This window comes from Diabrotica undecimpunctata, chromosome 5 (assembly GCF_040954645.1).
Source record: "Diabrotica undecimpunctata isolate CICGRU chromosome 5, icDiaUnde3, whole genome shotgun sequence".
NCBI classification, from domain to species: Eukaryota; Metazoa; Arthropoda; class Insecta; order Coleoptera; family Chrysomelidae; genus Diabrotica; species Diabrotica undecimpunctata.
Genome location: NC_092807.1, coordinates 44,179,776 through 44,202,851, shown reverse-complemented (window position 1 = coordinate 44,202,851; position 23,076 = coordinate 44,179,776). Strand labels below are relative to the sequence as shown.

The 23,076-nt window shown below is 32.2% G+C and overlaps 1 protein-coding gene across 1 annotated transcript in view; it reads left to right on the top strand.

Moving 5' to 3' along the window:
• LOC140441283 (acetylcholinesterase) overlaps positions 1-23,076 on the top strand; it is an 823,341-nt gene that overhangs the window by 516,858 nt on the left and 283,407 nt on the right. Inside the window, exons 2-3 of the mRNA XM_072531900.1 lie at positions 3,173-3,315; positions 8,453-8,605. Of these exons, the coding sequence (XP_072388001.1) occupies positions 3,173-3,315; positions 8,453-8,605 (296 nt within the window). The remainder of the gene's footprint in view (positions 1-3,172; positions 3,316-8,452; positions 8,606-23,076) is intronic.

Sequence of the window (23,076 nt, the reverse complement as noted above, 5' to 3'; positions counted from 1 at the left end):
GTGTTTTATTTCTGAAAGTCTTGCATATGTCAAAATAACTATGAATTAATGCCAACTATGTTAATATCTTCTTTTTTCTATTGCGTCATTCCAAGATTTTGTGTGCAGAGTTTACATATTTCGACAACTTCTAGATTGTTAATCCATTCAGGTCTTTATTTTCCATGCATACATGCCAGGTTAGCTAAACTCTGGATTTATCCAGGTTATTAGTTCTCTCGCCTATCCTTTATTCGGACTTGGTACCAGCAATACAAGCGTCAAGCTAATTAATTCGCCCAGCGGCTATGCAGGCGCAGTTACTATTCTTGTTACAACATTATTTTACAACAAATTTACATATTTATGTATCTTGTTTCGTAGATTTGAAAAACATGACTAAAAACCGAGAGTGGAAATTAAATGATACAGGAATAATTATTTAAATATATTACAATAAACATTATATAAAAATTTTGTGGTAATTATTTAATTTTAAACAATAATGTAGCATAATATGCTTAAATTAAATAGAGACACAAAAATAAAATTTGATTGGTTTATTTTCTTTCATAAACTAACTATTTTAGCCGAATTTCTGTTTCCCGTAGTTACTCAACAAATTGATAAACATTATGTTTAGACGGGGTTAAGCCACAATTATTAGTAATAAAAATTACATTATTAATAATTTATTTTTATTTGTTAAATAGACGATAACAATACTTGGAAATAATTCTAGAATTTACTATAAGTCGTGGTTTTAAATTGATTTAAACTTTAATTATAAAGACATATATCACAGTGACTATTTAAAAATCTTAAGACCCTATCAAATGGATTATTGCAGGCATAATTGGTAGCATAAATATTTATATAAAAAAGTTCAAAAGATCTTAGTCTATGCTGTGGATTATTGAAGCTTATTTTACTTAAAAATTCCGGACATTAAATTAAGTTATTTATTAGTTTACAAATAAATACAGAATTGAACTGAATTCGTCTGTTATAAAGTGTTGTAAGATTTAATCTATCTAAAATTACTTTTTTGTCCATATTTGCAACTGGAATTCCCATTTTGTAACCGACAAATACCTAAGAAACTTATTCTGAACGTTTTCAATGGAATTGATAAAATGCGTTAGGCTTTCACGGCCATCGTCTAACTTGTTGAACTGTTTGTTTGAGCTGTTAGGCCGTTGTCTTCTGAGATTAGATAACTTCTGAGATTCTGACGTTTCGATAACACTAGGGGTTGGCATCTTCTGGAAATGTTACTGCTTCGCTTGTACGCTGAAACTGACCTAGTAGTTTACTTCATTGATGTCAACCTACACTAAATTTGGCAACACCCTGGTAAGTTGACGTATTTGAATTTACCGCTCTGTTAGTTGGAGATGTATCAAATGTCATTTGTGTTTTTCGGATATACTTTATACATACGAGTGTACTCGTAATAGACCGAGGAAAAAAGTTAAAAATAGCAAAAAAGACTACAACGGTTAATGTTAGACTGTCTCAGTGAAGATTAACATAATGAAGAGTGAACGACAACGAATAGGACAGCAAAGAGGATATAATAGTGACGCAATAAATATGTCTCACTCTGAAAATGAAATTGAAGATTAGGACGTAGAAGTCAGTCCCACACTAGTACTTTGTTGAAAAATATGAAAAAAATAAGCGGGCAAAACAACCTCCTCCCACATACCGAACAAGGGCAGTAAACTTGAAAACTCCTATGACAGGAAAAAAAACGACCAACACGTTTCTCGTGTAAAAAATGTGCCAAATTCATATACCTTGAACATTTAACTTGTGTATGTGCAGAATTTTATCCTGATAATATGGTTTAAAGCAATACCTAACTTTTATTTTTTATTTTTTTCTGTATAATTACATTTTCATTTTGTATACTTTTAGTAAAATAATTATAAAAATGCAAAAATTCACATGCAAAAATGTATGCGCACTCATAGTCCGTCGCGACTATTGGTGCACAGAAAACAAACGCTAATCACTGATGGTTACTAATGTTGATAGAATAATCCTTCTTCGTTCATAAGCTATCGATAGAATTACTATAAATTTATCATTTCCTGACTTATATTGTTGCAAAAAAAATAAATTTGGGATAAACAAAACATAACTTCTAAACGTCTATATTCGTTTTAGCCCATCTAGTGTCTATATGACGCCAAATGTTTATAAGATTAAGGTCAATCCAAACATATCCGTGCCATGTCCGTTCCGTATCAGTGTCGATTTTGGTGTTTTTAATGTTATATTTACATGCAACCGCGTTGTAGCAGGGTGCGTACCCGGCCGAATAGAGAAGAGAACGTTATTACATCATATGTAAAAGAAAGTTAAAAATATATAGGCTTGGATAGAAGATCTCACCGTGTTGACATTACTACTTAATGAAGAGGAAGATCAAGAGTAGAAAAGGCGGAAACAAAGAAGAGAAAGTGTGCATTCTATATGGAAAAAGAGACAAGCTGAAGAAGAATTTAAAATATACAAAGAATTTTTGGACGATGAAACAAAATTCCACGAATATTTTAGAATGTCCAGTACTCTTTTTTCTTTTTTGTTTAATAAATATAAAAAACCATAACATACTAACTGCACAGCATATGCTTGTCAGTTTACCAGCACTCGCGTTCACAGAACTATAAAATCGTATTTATACAAGTTCGTACGCCCATGTTATTTCCGTACATCGCCAGTGCCAAAAACAAAAATATCGTTTGGGATTAATTTCAGGCCGGCCACGGACGGCCCGTCCGGAATACGCCAGTGTATAAATATACTCATAAGAGTACATTAATTTTTTTTGCTGGGCACTATCATACCACGAAACGGGTTACACAAAATGTAAATCGACTTTACAGGGTCTAAACACAGGTAGTTGTTTAATATTTCGGATTTTTTAAATGAAAATTTAATCTTAGGATTTGTTTGGTTGGCGCTTTGACTTTAAATAGTTTATCATTCTCTTACAATTACTAGAAACACAGAGGATAACAAATTAATATATACGGTAAAAGTATAATGAATTGTTATTAAATGTATAAACAAATTTATGTAACTCTTAAAACTTAATGAAAATTGTTGGCTTTGTAAATGTTTCTTACATATGAAAATCACATATGAGATTATAAAATATTAATAGACTGTTTTGTTTCAGGAACGTATTTTTTACTGTACGACTTCATTGACTTCTTCGAGAAAGATGGTCCAAGCTTTTTACAAAGAGAAAAGTATCACGAAATTATTGATAGGATTTTTAAGAACATGAGCCGACTGGAAAGGGACGCCATAATATTCCAAGTACGTACCAAGAATGCTGTTTTTAACATATCATTTTATTATATATTTCAATAATAGGCATAATATAAGACGTTATTTTGGAATTTAAAAACTGATCTTTATTTATTATGTATAAATATTAAGACGAACGATATTTTAAAAAATTACCCAAATTAAGAGAAGAAAATGGGGTAAATATTAAAAAATAAGCTAGGACTCAAAACCATAGTTTTAAAAAATAAAGCAAAATATAGAAAATTATCAGCTTCCACCATTATCTCTAGTGGATATATTTCACGTATAATTTTCAAGTATGTAGGACACTACTCAGTATATTATCCTATTATTCTTCTTCTTCATGTGCCGAGCTCGATTATCGAGCGTTGGCTATCAAGTTGGCTATAGTAATTTTGTTGACGGCAGCTCGGAAAAGTGATGCACATGATTTGTTAAACCAATCTCTCAGGTTTCTAAGCCATGACGTTCTTCTTCGATCTGGCCCTCTTTTTCCGTCTACATTGCCTTGTATTATTAAATGGAGTATATTATATCTCTCTGGATGGCACATAACATGGCCAAAATATTCAAGTTTGCGATTTTTAACTGTTTTGACGACTTCCGTAACTTTTCCCATCCGATGCAAAACAACTTCATTACGAACTCTATCCACCCAACTTATTCGTAGAATTCTCCGATACACCCAGATTTCAAAGGCTTTCAGTTTCTTGAGAAGGGTATCCTATTATTAGCCTGCGTATTATCAGTTAACTGTCTCCTTACCATGACTTTCTTAATGCGTTCTCTTCCATTTTTTTTAGATATTCTCACTTCTTCTTCCTTTTGGTGTTCATTGGTAGTCTTTCCTTGTTCATGCGTTATACGTGGCCAGAGCAAATTATAGTTTTAGTTTTGATATCGTCTAACAATATCTGTTTTACATCAATTATTTCTCCAATTCTTTCATTTGTCACTTTGTCATATTTGCCATTCTCGATATTGCTGCTACTCTTCTCCAGAAATTCATCTCTGCAGCTGTACATATATTTTATTTTATCTTTAATCTGCCATAGTTCACTTCGATATGTTCTTATACTCTTTATAATAGAGATGCAGAACTTTTTTTTATGTTTATATATATATATATATATATATATATATATATATATATATATATATATATATATATATATAAAGTAGTCCAAAGTTTTTTGACTAGTTTGGAAAAAATATATGTAAATACTTTTTTCTTTTTGGGTGTGGTAGTCAATAAAAAATAGAGCTTTGCTAAGGCGTACTATTTATTCTGAATCCAAGCTTTCGGTGGTTTTTTGCCACCTTTATCAAGGTCCGAATGTAAGATTCGTGGCATAAACAACAACGTTAAATAACATGATAAAACTGAGGTTGCAACTAAACTTAAAAATGTTACTGTTAAAAAACACTTTAAAAATTACTAAAAACGTTAAAAGTTAAAAACAAAATGTAGGACGACATGTTGAAAACAGTCGTCGTTGCAGGCTTGATTTCAGTCACATTTCACGAGCAGAAAGAGGGAAATTTTCCTCTTTCTGCTCGTGAAATGTGACTGAAATCAAGCCTGCAACGACGACTGTTTTCAACATGTCGTCCTACATTTTGTTTTTAACTTTTAACGTTTTTAGTAATTTTTAAAGTGTTTTTTAACAGTAACATTTTTAAGTTTAGTTGCAACCTCAGTTTTATCATGTTATTTAACGTTGTTGTTTATGCCACGAATCTTACATTCGGACCTTGATAAAGGTGGCAAAAAACCACCGAAAGCTTGGATTCAGAATAAATAGTACGCCTTAGCAAAGCTCTATTTTTTATTGACTACCACACCCAAAAAGAAAAAAGTATTTACATATATTATATATATATATATATATATATATATATATATATATATATATATATATATATATATATATATATATATATATATATATATATACAAAGAATGCAGTTTATTAGGGCTGCAGTCAGCAGCTGATATTCTGACTGCAGCCCTAATAAACTGCATTCTTTGTTTATATCGACAGTCAATAATATCCAGTATTTCTTGTATATATATATATATATATATATATTTATATTTTTTATATATATATATATATATATATATATATATAAATATATATATATATATATATATATATATATATATATATATATATATATATATATATATATAAAGCGAGGTTCCTACAGCCTCTGCCGCTTCTCGTATTTCGACCTCCATCGTTTTCTGTCCATCCATTCGTCTTCTTCGATGGCTCTATCTCTCATTATGTGCCGTACATTTTCTTCCCGGGCAACTGAAGGCATTTCTCTTCTTCTCCTTTGTCGTGACATGTAATTTAAAGCTTTCTTTGGCCATCTATCTTCATTCATTCGCTTCACGTGACCATACCCGCTAGTTGTCTCGTTTCAATTCTATCTACACTGGAATATACAGTATTTGTCCTCCTTCTAATATCTTCATTCCTGATATAATCTTTTTTCGATACAGCACACGCTCTCCTCAAAAAATCCATTTCTAATACTTCTATCATAATAGGCTCTACAAAGGTTCGATAGATTGTCAATTTTTTGTCGTTTCTTGTCTAATATCTTTAGACCATAGTAGAGAGTTTAGAATGTTTACCGCTTTTTTTATACCGAGATATTTATATTCATTGCATGTTTTTTTGTTTCTAATTTCTAACTCTGGATCTTCTTCATCATCTTTTTTTTTGAGATATTCTGTCTTTGACATATTAGTATTGAAGCCCGATTTTTCAGATTCTTCCTTTAATTTTTAAAACATGTAGTCCATGTCTTCCTCATTATTCACTACGACTACCTGATCATCTGCGAAAAATAAAGTTGTTAGACATTTACCACCGCCTATGTCTATTCCCATTTCGGATACTCGTTTTCTTCACTACTCTAGCGATGATTGAATATATATTTTTAATAAGATTGGAGATAGAAAACATCCTTGTTTAAGCCCCTTTGTTTTTGGAAATGATTCAGATATAAAGTTTTATTCTTTAACTACACTTCTTGTATTTTTGTATATATTTGCGAAAGCATCCACATACTCTCTACTGAGACCTGCTTTTGTTAATGATTGAAACAGTGTTTTCAAAGGTACCGTATTGTATGCCTTCTCTAAATCCTCAAACAATAGGTGAGTAGGTGGATTCCTTGCCTTCCGTTTTTCGATTACCTGCTGCAGAACAAATATACCATCAGTGCACGATCTATAATTAGAGCATTTGCGTTTATCTACTTTCTTGAATATTGAGCTGATGTATCCAACATTCCAATCATCAGGAATATTTTGTCCTTTTAAGTACTTGTTAAATAATCTAATACCAACATCTCATGTAATATTTTTGGTCCATAGTTTACGAACTCAATTGGGATGTCTCTAGCTCCTGCTGCTTTACTGTTTTTCGATTTTTTGAGGGTATCGCGTAACTCTCCGGTTGTTATCTTAATTATTTGTGTATGTTTGGACATTTCTTCCATTTCGATCTCTTACTATCCTCTGTCAGTAAGACCTCATAATGGTGTTTCCACTGTTTCAGATTTTACCAGAGATTATTTTAGAGACTTTATCACCTTCCACGCTTGCCCAACTCTTGTTTCACTCATATACCTATCCACCTCTGCACATATTCGATCCCACATCTTTTCACATCTCGATTTAATTTTTTATATATCTTGTACTCTCCTCTTTTCTTGTTGACATCCATTTCTGATAAGCAGTTTGCTTCTTGTTTACTAACGTTTGCATATTCTCCGACCACCATTCTTGATTTTTTGTTTCATGTTTGTCCTAATACCCCAAAGCTTCACTTGCAGCCTTATAAATTATTTTTAAGTTGCTGGTATAATTCTTCCGCTAAAATATTTTCTCGATCCACATTTTGTAATTTTGTGGCAAGTCGTAATTTGTAAAGAAATTTCATTAAATCTTCTTTTAAGCTTTCTAGGTTATATTAAAAAGATGTTTCTTTTTGTCCCTTTTGTATACTCTGTACCTGAGTGTTATTGTTTTTGCGATGGTTAACTATCACGTTGGCTATAAGTAAACGATGATTGGATCCTCATTCTGATCCACGGTATACCCTTACGTCAGTTATTTTCAGCTGGGAAGTTTGACGTGTTTGTATGTTGAAAAAATCTATTCATAATTTTGAGAGACATTGTTTCACAAACATCTCTAAGACGCATTCCGTTGTCATTGGTTATTTGTTTCCCATTTCTTCCTACGACTCTGTTATTTATTCTCTCCCTACTCTGCCTTTTAAATCTCCTAGTATAAGGATTTTATTTAACTTCAGAGAGTATTTCATTCATTTTGTTGTAGAAATCGTCTTTACTTTCTGGATTTTTATCTTCATTTGGGGCATACACTCCTACAATTACGATTTTGTGCCCTTTCTTTTTCATTTCCAGTATTAGCAGTTGTTCATTTACTTCAGTTCACGATTTAGTATTGTTTTTAAGATTTTTTCAAATGGCAATAAAGACTCCTCTCTTAGCTCTATTAACTTTACTAACTCCACTGCAGATATGTATATATTCTCCTCTCTTCAGGAGGATTTTTTCATTTCCTTTTCCCTTTTTCTTTGTCTCGGTGAGAATACATATATTTATTTTTCTTTGCGCTTTTTTTGAGTACTTCTGCTTGTTTGGTTCTAAGTCCTTATACATTCCGTGTAGCCAATATCATTTTTCTTTTCCGTTGCATTAGTCGTCTTTGTTTTGATCCATCGTTTGTAGTCCGATTCTTTTAGTCGAAATTTTTAGTATTTATTTCTTTTGACAAGGGATGAGTTGCTAGCCGATCGTCTCAACCCTACTCCTTTATTCGAGCTTGGGACCGGCATCGGTCTTTACTGAGCTACCCAATCCACCTAGCACTTACAAGAGGCGCAGTTTTTACTATGTAATATCAATATTAATGATAAAATAAGAAATATTGCATATTTGAAAAGCAAACAAGACAAATAAATGCGGGTATTTAGCTAAATTAGAGTGCATGTTCTGCTTTTAAGAAAAAAATATGATTAAATGATTTTATTAATATTAATTTTGATATATGTATAAATTAAAAATTAAATAGTAATATTTTTATTTGCAGTATACCAACTGGGAACAAGTACACGATGGATATTTAAACCAAAAAATGATCGGAGACGTTGTAGGTGATTACTTCTTCGTATGTCCAACGAACGACTTTGCTGAATTGGCGGCAGAGAGAGGCATGAAGGTTTATTACTACTATTTTACTCACGTAAGTATCCAGACTTTATATATAGGTTACGACGTAGTAAAACATCTCTAGATCGGGCGATGACATTTATTTACAATCTATTTACTTCAATTTTACGGGCAGTTTGCTAATAAAATGTGAAATAGACATTTAACAAAAAACAATCCAACGTTTAGTTGCTGTTTAACGGATATTGCTTACAATTTTGTTTAATCAAACAAAGTTATATTTTTTCGTTAGAAATGTGAACTTAAATATAGTATTCAAGCTTGTAGGCTACATATTTAGTTTTTACTTGAAATTATTGAATTATTGAGCTAGTAAGTCACGCATTTTTTAATATTCTGAATATATTATGTGTATTTAACGTTTAAAAATAGAATTTTTTGGATATATTTAAAGTATATGTATACTGATATCCAGCTTGAAGCTGGCCATATATGAACTTTAGGAACCTCCTACTAAGGTTATGTGGAATCAAAGTAGAGTGGTCCCACGTGAGGTCGTAGTCGAGGTTGTCTCGGCTACTAAGAGAGCAGCTAGTTAACTAGTAAGACTAATGGACTCTCGCCTAGTAGCCCTCATACTGACTACCGACACCTCAAACGACAGCCCGTTACTTATGCAATACGTAAAGATATTATGATAAATCACACCCTGCTTTCGTTGCTGCGAACTCGAGACCTCCAAAGGCGGCTCAATACCATTTATTTCCTTCCATTAGTCGCCTTTTACGACAGGGAGGGACCAGTGCCCTAGCAGTACTCGTTTTGTTTATTCGTTAGTAGGTAGTTACTAGGACTCGGTAGGTGCTAGACAGCCGATAAGTTAGGGAATATTCCGGTAAACCTCTACTTCCATATTAAAGTATTCGCCTATATTGGGACTTCTCCAGATGCTTTTCTGCTCTTTGTTTTTTACTTGCCTAACTTCTTCTATTCTTCTTTTTTAAGTTCCGCTCCAATCGGAGACATTTTCGCAATTATTATTTTGTTGGTCACGCGCCTGAATAGTTCAATTGAACTTCATTTAAACCATTCACGGAGATTGCGTAGCCACGAGATTTTACGTCTTTCTTCGCTTCTTCTGCCCTTGGTTTTGCCCTGCATTATATTTCTTAATAGTAAGTAGATTTCACCTCTCATGATGTGCCCCAAGTATTCCAACATCCTGATTTTTATAGAATTTAAAACTTCGTATTGTTGTCCTAGTTGTTCGAGAACTTGTGCATTTGTTTTACGATCCATCCATGATATTTTTACAATACGCCAGTTACACTACATTTCAAATGCTTTTAGGTTTTTATTATTGGATTATTTTAGTGTCCAGGTCTCAACCCCATACAAAAAAATAGAGAAAGATATAAGACCGAAGCATTCTTATCCAGAACGTTATATTGATATTGCGATTACAGAAAAGTTTTCTCATTCTGTTAAAAGTTGACCGTGCAATTTCAATGCGGCATCTTATTTCTCTTGTATGATCAGTATCTTCTGTGATCCATTCTCCAAGGTATATGCACAAAGATATTTGTTTAATTTCTGTGTTGTCTAGTAGTAGATGATGATGTTTTGTGCTTTTGTGAATACTATGAACTTGTTTTCCTTTAAATTTATTTTTAGTCCATAATCGTTGAAATATATATCTAGTTGTTGAGCAAGGTGTTGCAGTTCTTCTAGTATTCCCACGAGAAAGACGGTATCGTCAGCATATCTTATGTTATTAAGTGGCTCACCGTTTATTATTAAGCCTTCATTGACTTCGGCCAACGATAATTCTAAGATGGCTTCACAGTATAGATTAAACAAGAATGGTGATAAAATACACCTTTGGCGCACCCCACGGTGAATCTGGATTTCCTTCTTCTATAAGTACAGTTAATATCAGGTGATTGTCTCTGTATTACCGTTATTCTGTTTTGTGATCATTAAATGCATCTTTTAAATATGGTTCCCATAATTTTTCTGGTTTTTCTATTCTTCTTCTTCTTCCTTTGCCCTATCCGTTTCGGACGTTGGCTATTAACAAGGCTATTTTGACTTTGTTTACGGCATCTCTGAACAGTTCGGTCGATGTTAGTCCGAACCATTGTCGCAGGTTATGCATCCATGAGTGTCGTCTTCTTCCCGGTCCCCTCCTACTGTCGATTCTTTCTTGGACCATTAACTGCAGCAGCCGGTATTTAGTATGCCTCATGACATGTCCGAAGTACTCAAGCTTCCGTTTCTTTACGATGGAGATTATTTCTTTGCTTTTGCCTATTCTCTGCATTACTTTCACGTTAGTGATGTGGTCTGTCCAGGATATCCGAAGAATACGGCGATATATCCACAGCTCAAAGGATTCTAGTTTCTTCAGGGTGGTTTCCGTTGTGGTCCATGCCTCTGCTCCATAGAACAAGACCGGGAAGACATAACACTTGACCAGTCTTAATTTCAGTTCCATTGAGATTTTGCTTGTGAACCACTTTTTCATATTGTTGAACGCGTTTCGCGCTTTTTCAATTCGTGATCTTATTTCTGTTGACTGGTCCCATTTTGTGTTGACTGTGGATCCAAGGTATGTGTATGTCTCCACTTGTTCTATTTTTCGGTTGTTTAATGTCAATTGCATCGGAGGTTGTTGTGTTCTGCTGATGAGCATGCATTTAGTTTTGGTTGTATTGAGTTCTAAACCAAATTCTTGACTTGCTGTGTGTATGCTTTGCATGAGTCTTTGAAGCTCGTTGCAGTTATTTGCGATAATAACTGTGTCGTCAGCATATCTAATATTATTGATTACTTCTCCGGTTCCTTTGATACCCTCCGAAACTTCTCCCAGTGCTTCTCTGAAGATTTGTTCAGAGTATATATTGAACAGGAGCGGCGAGAGGACGCATCCCTGTCGTACACCCTTTTTAATATCTATCTTCCCACTGTGTAAGTTGCCCATCTTTATCTCAGCACTTTGGTTCCAATAGAGACTGGTTATTATGCTCAGATCCTTGCCATCAATATGCATCTTCCTGAGCATTTCCATGAGTTTGTCATGTTTGACCTTGTCAAACGCCTTGGAGAAGTTGATGAAGCACAAGTGGACGTCTTTGTGCATGTCTCTGCATCTTTGAATTAAAACTTGCAGACTGAAGATCGCCTCTCTTGTGCCCAATGCGCTTCGGAATCCGAACTGTGACTCCGATATATTTGCTTCGCATTTGTTATATATTCTATTGTGTATGATTTTGGTGGTGGTTTTTCTATTACGTTGTTGTTATTTCTCACTACAGATCAACGTTTAGGATTCCATTAAAGAAACCGAAGGTATTTCAAGTTTGGATTTTGGGAATTCTGCCTCCCTATATACGTTTCTAATCATTTTAACCAATCCATGTGTTCTATATCGGAAGAAAGTTTTTCAAAATGTTTCCATTTATAATATATCTGAGATAAAATCATGTTAAGTTTAAATTTGTATTGTTTATGTAAAAAATAATTTGATTTTAGTTATTTATTACGAGTATTATTGAATTTTATTGAAATTTTATTGACATTTTGCTTATAAATAATAGGTTGTCGTTACCTCAGTGCGATACCAACGAGAAAATAAAGGAAAAAAAATTTGTAATAAAGATACTAAACTTATAACTATAAGTGACTGTAAATTTGATTTTGTTCAAGTGTTGCAGAAATTTATTGTACAGACTTACCAATGCCGACGTGGACGTTGCATCTTGCTTTGGTACATTATAAACTCAAAATAAGACTAATATTTACTGTTACACCGTTTAAATAGCACTTAGTTACCGGCATTCATACATCATGTCTATATCCGGCGCTCAATTGTCATATACCAGAGTTACCAACCTCATTATTAATTAATTAATAACTCGAATTAATTTCTGGAATGTGTTGCTATAAACAATTTTATCCATGTCTCTGGTTCACACATTAATATAATAAAACTAACATGAAGAAGTTTAAACATATCATTGCAGAACGCTGGTCCACACCGACAATAAGTGTTTTCAAAAAAAAATATTTTTCAAAAACTTGTATATTTATTACACATTTGGATTATTATTTGTTACCAAATGCTCATCTTAAATTTGTTTTGTAATTCTAATTATTTTGAAATAATTTTCAAATTTGTTATATAAAAATTATTTCAATTAATTTGACTGTCACACTTAAATTTTAAATTTAAATTTAATTCACATAGTGATTGTTAAAAGTATGCCAATATTATACATATCAGCTTACATTTTCAATTTCATTTAATTGTTTAACTACTAAGGTCTGTTGGCTTCAAAAATTAGTTAACTTTAGAAATAGAAGAAGAACTGTTACACTTTAACCTACATTAGCTTATCAAATTTACCTCTTGTATATCTAGTCTATACTAGTAGTCAACAAAAAACTCAATTCCTCTCCTACCAAGTAATGTAGTGCCTATAAGCCCCCTTTTTTAAAGTTTTATGTCTGTTTTGTCCTGTTAATTGTATTCTGTTTGTCCCTAATTGTGTTTTAGTTTTATAATTTTAACATTTGACATCACAATTCTCTGTCTAACAGAAATTAAATGCTTTCATCCAAAAGTTGATAATTAAAATTGATAAGAAATTGCACACCTACAAAATAGTACAAGTACTTTCATTCATTGTCATATAACTGTCCTCTTTCTGTATAAAAATTTTTAATAATTTAACACACATTTCAAAAATATATTTCTTTAATAAATATAAATAACTTTCTTCTTCTTCTGGTTCCTATCCGTTTCGGATGTTGGAAATCATATTGGCAACCATGACATTGCTCGCTGCGGCTCGAAACAGCTCCGTTGAGGTTTTCTTAAACCATGTTCTTAAATTCCGCAGCCATGATATTCTCCTTCTACCGGGTCCTCGCTTACCTTTGACTTTACCTTGCAATATAGACTGCAGCAGGGAGTAACGATACTGATTTCTCATAACGTGTCCCAGATATTGCAATTTTATGGTCTCTGGTTCCTTCTTCATTTTTTCTAGAACTTCCTTGTTCGTGATCCTTGCTGTCCATGATATTCTCAGCATGCTTCTATAAAGCCACATCTCAAATGCTTCAAGTTTATAACTTTAATAATTTAAATAATATAAAACATCTTTTTTTCTTTCAACAAACAATAACATATACCTTACTCCTCTATCATCTGTTAACATCCCTTCCCTCAAGAAACCTCCTCCAAATTGTCAGACAGTTACAACATTGACCGAAGATCACCCATTATCAGCAATACGGGATAGTTTGAACTATGTATCACCAATCACTATATAAAAACTCTTGTACCGGAATGAGGGTAGTATTTTGTTTATTTCTAATTTATTACAATTCAACAAGTTTTTTTCTCTTACCAATTTGTCGGTTGTTACTTTGTCTGCTAAAGCAATTTTATGCATATTAATAAACACAGACATGTAATATTAGCATAATAACTATAACTTTTTTGATCTATATCCTTATGAGACAGCACCCTAATATGGACTATTTGTAATTTCAGCATTTAGTTTACTTTGTACCACTGACCTGATGATGCTTTGCAAATTTTAGAAAGCGAAACCGGTCGTCTTGGGTAGTAAAATTAAATTGATTGTGATTAAGTCTAATTTATTTCTTTTACCTCTTTTTTTTTTAAAAAAAATTTGTTTAAACATTCATTTTAGTTATTTTCCGAATCTTTATCATTTCCGATGAAATATGAGACTCCTAAATCTATCCAGCTAAAAGCCGTTCAACGTTTACAATAAATAGCGGAGTGCAGTCAAAGCAAAATGTCTTTTACAGCCCTAGGGAGCATCGAACGTCTCAAAAGCCTTCAAAGTTTTTCTTCCTTTGACGTTGTATCGATAAGCTTATACACTGCTTGATTCTAAACGTTTGAAATATTAAAGAGCTGGAATAATCCAGCTTACCTTACAATAATTAAAACTGCTAATAGTTTCGATAGCTTCTATAAACACACTATACGTTCGAATAAAATAAATGTATCTATACGTATCGAACATTTGTTTAAATTCCCTCTGCTTTACTTTTTATTTGCTTCAAAATTATCAATTACACAAGAAAATACGACAAAAATATAAAATTAATCGTACTTGAAGGTAAATAAGAATAAAAATAGGTATTGACTTTCATCCTTTAGAACAAGTACCTACGTCATTTCTATTACCTGCGGTGTTTGTCTTTTTCTCTTTTTATTCCTTCTAGTCTTTCTTTAACACGTACAGCGCCGCAATGGAAATTATATTAAACTGTCCCTATTGGCCGGCTAAGTTTTTTACTTTATTTGAAACTTTTTTATTATTTTAAACATCTGAATAACTTTTTATTTATAAACTAATATTTTTTAAACAAAAAAATATTTTTTTTTGTCTGACAGCATTGGTCCCCCATTTTTTGTATTTAGACTGGTAGTACCGTGGAAACTGCAGTCCGGCGAGGTTATAAAATACGTACGTGAAAGTTAAATGTATGAATATTTTCGAGTTAGATTGTGAATTTATTAGTTTTTATTTTTTAAATGTAGTAGTTTCGAGTTTGGAGTTTGTGAATTATGGATGAATACGAACGTGAACATAAAAGATTGCAGAAATTGTGGGACGAAGTTCTTTCTGGAGATGAACACAATTTTTCGCCGGATGTAAGCGACTAGGAGCCCTCAGATAGCAAAAGTTCTGATTCTGATGATCCCGTGACGCAAAAAAAAAGAACAAGATTGTCTAGTTTTGATAAAAAATGTCAGCGGGTAAAAAATATTTGACCAACAAGTGAACCATCAACGTCTAGTTGCATAAATACAGTATCCACTAATATAAACCACATAATTGAGTCAGTAATAACACAACATATGGACTATATTGATGATGAATCTCAACCCTCGCCAATAATAAATTTTGGATTGGGCCAGGTAACAGGAAATTTTTTGAAAAATATTCCTATTACTAGAAATGATTGTTCGGGAAAAAAATATCTATCCACATCAACAAAAAGCTAAAAATACCTCTAAACATGCCCGAGTTCAAACTTGGAAAGACACCACGGAGAATCAAATGGAAGCATTCCTAGGATGCCTTATGTGGATGGGATTAGTTTAGCTTCCTTCCCTTTCTATCTACTGGCCAAAAAAAAGTTTGTATCAAAATTCATTAAATCATGTTTTGTCTAGAAAACGCTTTGTTTAAAAAGTTTTGTTAAAAATGTAGCATTTTACGAACAACGAACAAGCTAATATGGACGACAGGGTACATAAAATCAGTCCCTTACTATTAAAATTACAGGAAACTTTTCAAGCTTTCATAGTATTTGGTGAATATATTGTTATAGATAAGACGCTTGTTCTTTTCAAAGGAAAGCTAAAGTTTATGCAATATATCTCGAATAAACGATTTAAATTTGAACTTAAACTTTTTAAACTGTGTTTGGAGGGGGGTTATTTATATGACCTAAAGGTGTGCTGTGGTAGAAAAAAAGAGGTTTCAGAAGAGCATTCTATTCCAGCTCAGGTTGTTCTGAACTTAACCAGAGACTTTCTAAACAGCGGAAGAACCAGAACCATTGTAATGGACAATTATTACACATCAGTAGAATTGGCACATAAATTGCTAGAGAATAATACCCATATAAGTGGAACTCTTCGTAGCAACAGAAAATTAAACCCAAAAACTATTTTTCAAGCCAAATAAAACGTGGAGGAGTTATTGCAGAAGAAATCAATACTGGCATTTTTGTAGAAAAATGGAAGGACAAAAGGGATGTCCTTATGCTAAACACAAAATTTTTACCGGAAATGGTGGTGATCAACAGGCGTTCAGGTGAATTATTGAAGCCCAAAAGTGTGCTGGAATACAACAAACATAAGGCATATATTGATTTATCAGGTAACTTTATTTAAAAACATTTTTTTTTGTTACTGTAAAATTGTTTTTAGATCGGATGAAATCATATAATCTCTACGTAGAGGAATTAAATGGTATAGGAAGTTGGCAATCGAGCTTGTTATTAGCGCTGCTACTGTGAATTCCTATTTATTACATCAAAAAGTAACCAATAACAAAATGACCATCACAGAATTTCGTGAGGAAGTCATAAAGAGTAAAATGTGTATTTAAAAAAAATTATATTATTGTAAGTACATATGTATGTTTTAGGACTTAAAAAACTTAATACCTGTTTCACTATCGACGATTCAAACCAAACAGATCAACACGAGCTTATAGAAACCGAGAAAAGGGCGTTCCGTGTGCTTAATTCTTAATAAAATCGGGAAGAACAGTTGCCAAAAAACAAAACCCGGAAAACAAAACTGTATTGCAATAAGTGTTCGAAATCTTATTGTTTACCTTGTTATATTAAAAAACATGCATCTACCTTAAAATAAGGATTTCTGAAATGCTAAAATATTTAATTTTTTTAATTGTAGAAAATCCTTCTTCAAACCTATCGTAAAATTCTCTGACACCCAAACCAATTATTGGGCCATATTGTGCAATATATGCTTACCGCTTACATATATCTTAAACGGATCTGTCTAATAAACGCAGTGAGACGCGGCTAGAAGTGTAAACTGACCTGTCGGACAGCATGTGTCCCCCACGGCCACATGCATGGAAAACAATATATGCAAATGGCACTTTACGTGTTAAGCAATTATGTATTTGTTTTATTTCTACTAGACATCACCTAAGGTTTGATCACGGGTTGCAACACACTGAGTACTTGGTCCGTATAATAAAAGAATCACAGGCACACAGAAAAAAAAATTGTTTGGTGCCTAAAATTTTTAAACTTATTTTTACTATATTATTGGGGGCAATAAATCGAAATATGAATTCCGTTTTCTTCTATCAGCTCTAGTTTTATGCATGTGGCACATTCCAAAATTAGTAGTTTTAATATTTGAGATAATAAAAAATATGCTATTCAAAGGAATATACATTGTTAAGTAAACTTCTTTCTCAGTATATTTGTTGTTCTCACCGCCAAGAAATAATACTTTATTGTCAATATATTATTATTTTATAAGGAAATAAAACAGCTTGAAAAGTGTTTTTAAACTTTTAAAATGATACATTTACCCCTTATAAAAATTTAGCCTCCACCTAATAAAATATTAGGTGATTCAAAATTACTATTAGTGCTGCTATCTGTCGATGACTAAGTCCAGTTAGTAAAATTATTTCAATAAGTATCCGTTGGATGGCATACTCATTAATGTTTACTGCTGATATTGTTGCCTTTGTTGTAGTCAGTTTTGTTCGGTAAATATTCATAACAAATGTACATAACCTCCAATTTTTGTGTGTTGTTCAAAGTGTTGTATCAAATATTTTCCTAGTTTATCTTGATTGGACATTTAAAAATAAGTATTGCAAGCCGCAGAAGTTGTATTTATCATCCTGATGTGTTTGTTGCGTTTGTGGGGAGTATACATTGCAAAGAAAATAGGAAAAGTATTACTGACTTTGTGAAACGTGTATACCTGGGATATTTTGGTGTTTACCATTGTGATCAAGATAAAACGTAAGCACCGCATATTGTATGTAAAAAATAAACAAAACACTTACGGCAGTGGATCACAGGAAAAAGAAAAAGTATTAAGTTTGGCGTGCCAATGGTATGAATGGAACCTACAAACCACATTGATGCCTATTATTTTTGCCTGGTCAATGTTGCAGATATCAATAGAAAAAATCGGCAAAAGTGGTCATAACCTGATTTGCCTTTAGTCAGACGCCCAGTACCTCACTCAGAGGAATTACCAATGCCAGTATTCCAAAAGTTACCTTACATTTGTGAGGATGAAGGTGACATTTTGAAACATATTTTTGACTCCAATAAAGACAGTGATAGTGATTACGAAGGGACAACAGCAAACCCACAACTATTTAGTCAAGAAGAACTAAGTGATCTCGTTAGAGATTTAGCCTTATTAAAGGAAGCGTCGGAACTCAAGATTCAATGATAAAAATTTACTGGAACAAGGCACAAAAATAACTTTTTATATAACAATGGGAAAGGAACTGCTACCGTTCTTTAACCAAAAAGAAAACCTTACTTTCTGTTTGGACGTTAAGGGGCTCTTGGAGAAAATAAATCTAACACTACGATGCACATGAATGGCGTTTATTAATTGATAGCTCCAAGCTCAGTTTGAAATATGTTCTGCTTTACAATGGAAACAAGTTTGGCTCAATACCAATTGCTCATTTAACCGTGATGAAAGGAGAATATGCTATAATAGCTTTAGTTTCACAAAAGATAAAATACCAAGAATATCGCTGGGTGATTTGTGTAGACTTAAAAATGATAAACTTTCTTCTTGGGCAACAAAGCGGGTACACAAAATATCCTTGTTCATTTATATATCATGCCCAATGATATCATGTAGTCCAATGACTTTACCTTTCTGTATTTTTTGCAGTACTTGAGTAATTTCTTTGTTTTTAGTATTTCCTTTACCGTTACTGCTACTGTCTCAATCTTATTAGAATCTCAAAATTGTCAAAGTACTTTTTCATTGATTTCTGGCACACTTTTTGTGAACTAATATTTTATTAAAATCAAAAAGTAGAAATCTGAAGATTTATTAGTTGTCGAAACCAATCTATCTTTCCTTAAGATTTCATTATTTTCATCTCGAATGTCCTGTATTCTTTATGTTTGGCTATTTTTTATATCTTTGCTTTAACCTCCCCTGTATCAAGTTGATCTATACACGCTTCTGCTTTAGTATTTGCTACTGCCACTTTCGCTTTCTCTTTTTAAAATCTGATAGTTATGTAGATCTGTATTCAGCCTATTTTCTTGCCATTGTTTATATTTTTTTTTTTTCTCAAACTTCTTTCCCAAGGTTTTTTTCAAGTATTTGAATAGCATATCTCAGTATCTTTAATAATGCTACCCAAATATCCCAAAATTTATGAAGAATAAAAAATACCCAAATTTTATGAGGTTTGTAAAGGTTTTTTCATGCTCCAGCCCATCTTAGTTTATTACCCTATTAACATTAAAGGTAATTTTAATAATAGTTACATATCTAATCGATCATAATATTACTTTAAATTTTTTATACCACTTTGTTAACTCTATAAAAGTTTAGCAGTAGACATGAAGTTCTATTGACTTTCCATGCAATTCATATTTTATGTAATAGGTAAAAGTGACGTTGGTTTAGTGTTACCGGAAACAAACCCTTCTTAATTAAAAAGCAGGATATTTAGTCACGATAAAACGTCGTTTTTACCGGAAGTTTTTCAAGAACTTTTAAATGGTTTTCAGCGTTTTGATGAAGAACTGTTGGAAAGAAGTATTTTAAGGCTTAGATGTAGATTCGTTTGGTAATATTTATACAGCTTGATTATAATTGCTAAAGCTTTAAAAATATGCAACAAAAAATTAATTATCCCATGAATCCATAAAAATGGCTACTATGGTCATATCCCGACGAAAAGTCACTAGCTGATATTTTGTGAAAAAACTCATTACCCTTATCGATCGAATGAAACTCATTATACCTTTCTATTCTAAAATTCACTACTTGCTAAATGGGTTACTAAATAAGTACATTTGTATGTTAAAAAATTACTAACCCGTTAATACAGAAAATATTAAGCAATCAAAAATACCTAAGTGACTTAGTAACTTTTTACATACGAATAATTTGTAGAAATATGCGTTAAAACTCAGTTATTTATATGTAGTTAGTGAGTTAACACATATTATTTCGCTAAACAAATATTCTTTGGTGACGTTTCTTCTTAGATATTGTTATACCAACTAATTATTGAAGTTGATTGGTTGAAAATATCAGTTCCCAATCCTTAAAACTGGTACAACTTGCCTTGAATGATGTAAGTACCTACAACATTATTTATAACTTTACTTTTGATATAATAGAATTATTGGTCGAAACAGCAAAAAATTTTTATTATAGTCCTTTTCCAATATATTGATAGCACATTATGTATGCAAATCCTCAACAGGTTAAAAAACCATGGGCGTCATCCTATACTTGTTATGACATAAATTAAAAAAATTAATATTTTAAGATGCCGTCAACAATTCATTATCTTTTAAAAAATCTTCTGTAAAATAAGTATCCACTAATCTCACTATACCTTTTTTGTGCGTAAAAAACGTCGGTATATATGCCACACGATTATTGTTAATTATACATGGGTGATTAACGAGAGAATTAAATGTTTGACGAAATAAATTAATGTAAACAGTAATTTAAAGGTGAATATTGTTTTCTATACAAGTTACCGCCTGACAGAAAGAGAATACCTTCTTTGAACGATTACCTGGAATTACTGATAAGGCTTCACTAATGATAGTTTAAGTAGTTTTTATGCCACATTACAGCTTATGCCAGTAATACAAATTAGAAATTGTTTGCATCTTCCATTTAGTTTGTAGATGTACATTGTTCATGTCTTACCTACCTACGTTTTTGGTGTCGATATTTTGTTATTTGCATTTAAAAATGACGTCGACAACAGGTTTTATCCCGGTTAAGTGTAGTTTTAAAGGTGCCTTCAGTCTAAGAGAGAAAAATATAATATTACATGTACACGATGCACTTGTACATCAACGCCCTTTAAGTAATGTTCGTGAAATCGTTAACATGTGTTCAAATATGACAGGGGTTGGAGAAGCAACAATTTATAGATTCCTAAAAGAAAGAAGAGGAGGAACTGTTTCATCTCCCAAGAAGAGTGGAGGGAGTAAACCCTTGAATATGGTTTTGTCAATGGTGGATTATTAAGTTTTGCCTCAAAATCAACCAAAGATTACCACGAGAAAATGACTGCTGACGTTTTTGAAGAATATTTTGCGCAAATTTTGGATTTAATTCCAAAAAATTCTGTCATAATCATTAATAATGCTAGTTACCATTCAAGACTAGCAGAAAAATTGCCAACAACGGCATGGAAAAAAGGAGAGATAATCGAATGGTTGGATAAACACGCAATTGAGTACAAGGAGAATTCGACAAAAAAGGAATTATTATCTATTGTAAGGCAACATAAAGCAGCTTATAAAAAATATTTAATTGATGAAATGGCATTAAACCGTGATGTAATTATTTTACGTTTACCCCCATACCACTGTGATCTGAATCCGATAGAAAATATATGGTCTCAAGTAAAGGGTGAAGTCGGACGCAACAACAAAACTTTTAAATTAGCAGACTTACAACAATTATTAGAACATTCCTTATCAAAAGTATCTCCATAAAATTGGAAAAATGCTGTTAATCATGCTTACAAGGAAGAAAATAAAATGTGGAATTTGGATAATATGACTGATGCAATGCTGAAACCGGTAATAATTAACATTGGAGTTGAAGATTCCTTAGATTCTGAAGAAAGCAGTGAATCTGAAATATAATTTGATTAAAATAATTTTTTTTTTTTTTACAAATCGGCCCCTGTTACGGCCACAAATTATTTTATATATAACCAATAAAATAAACATCTTACATTTCTTGCAAATTCATTAGTACCTGTTAATCTCCATCACTCCGACACTGGCAACTTTATTTAGGGATTAGTAACCCTCAAAACTATTGTATTCTATTCTGCTTCAACCTTTATACCTGGTAGTCATACTCAATTTAAAATTGTTTTCCTATATACTTCTGTAAGCTTGTTGACAAATATCTATTTTTCATTAAGTGACCCGTATCTATAGTTTAGGGATTTGCATACATAATGTGCTATCAATATGATAGAAATGGACTATAGATGTACCAATTTTAGGATTCAATAAGGAACTATGAAGGTCCGCAACTTCGTATTAGATAGCCCAGTAAATGATCGTTTTGGAATGCAATTTTAAGCTTCACGACTGATTTGCTTGAAAATTTGGATTAAGGTTTCTCTTACCCTTTACTTCTTGGTTCATTTTTTTTGGGGTGTAAAAGTCAACCATTCTCGTGGATAAAAAATGTACGTTTAAAATAAGTGATGGATAAATTGACTAATTCTAAACAAATTATGTTCTACAGAGTTTAACTAAGTCACTTATTAAAAATGTGAAACTGTTTATTTTTCAACAAAAAAACACGTTTTCTGGCGTTCTTTGAAAATAACTCAAAAAGAAGTATTTTGTTGAAAAAAATATTCTTAGCAAAAATATAGCTTATCATTACACGGTATCGCCGTACTTCACATTTATTTACTGGGTTATAATGTTTTCACTGACTAAGGTGAAACCTATTATTTGAGATATTATTTCTTCTGTCAATTTAGTTTCAGAAACAATAAGTAATAAATATTTGTAGGATGAATCCGAATAAGACTCCGTTAAAGATAAGGACTGGGTTCAAACTGATATCTCAGGAAGTAGTGATAATTCTATGCAGTATGAAGAATTAACTAATATATAATAAACAAGCGACATCTATAATTCTGTTGGGAATAATAAATACATTTGTAAATAAAGTTTCTTCCCGATGTAGAAAAGCTGATCCCTCTA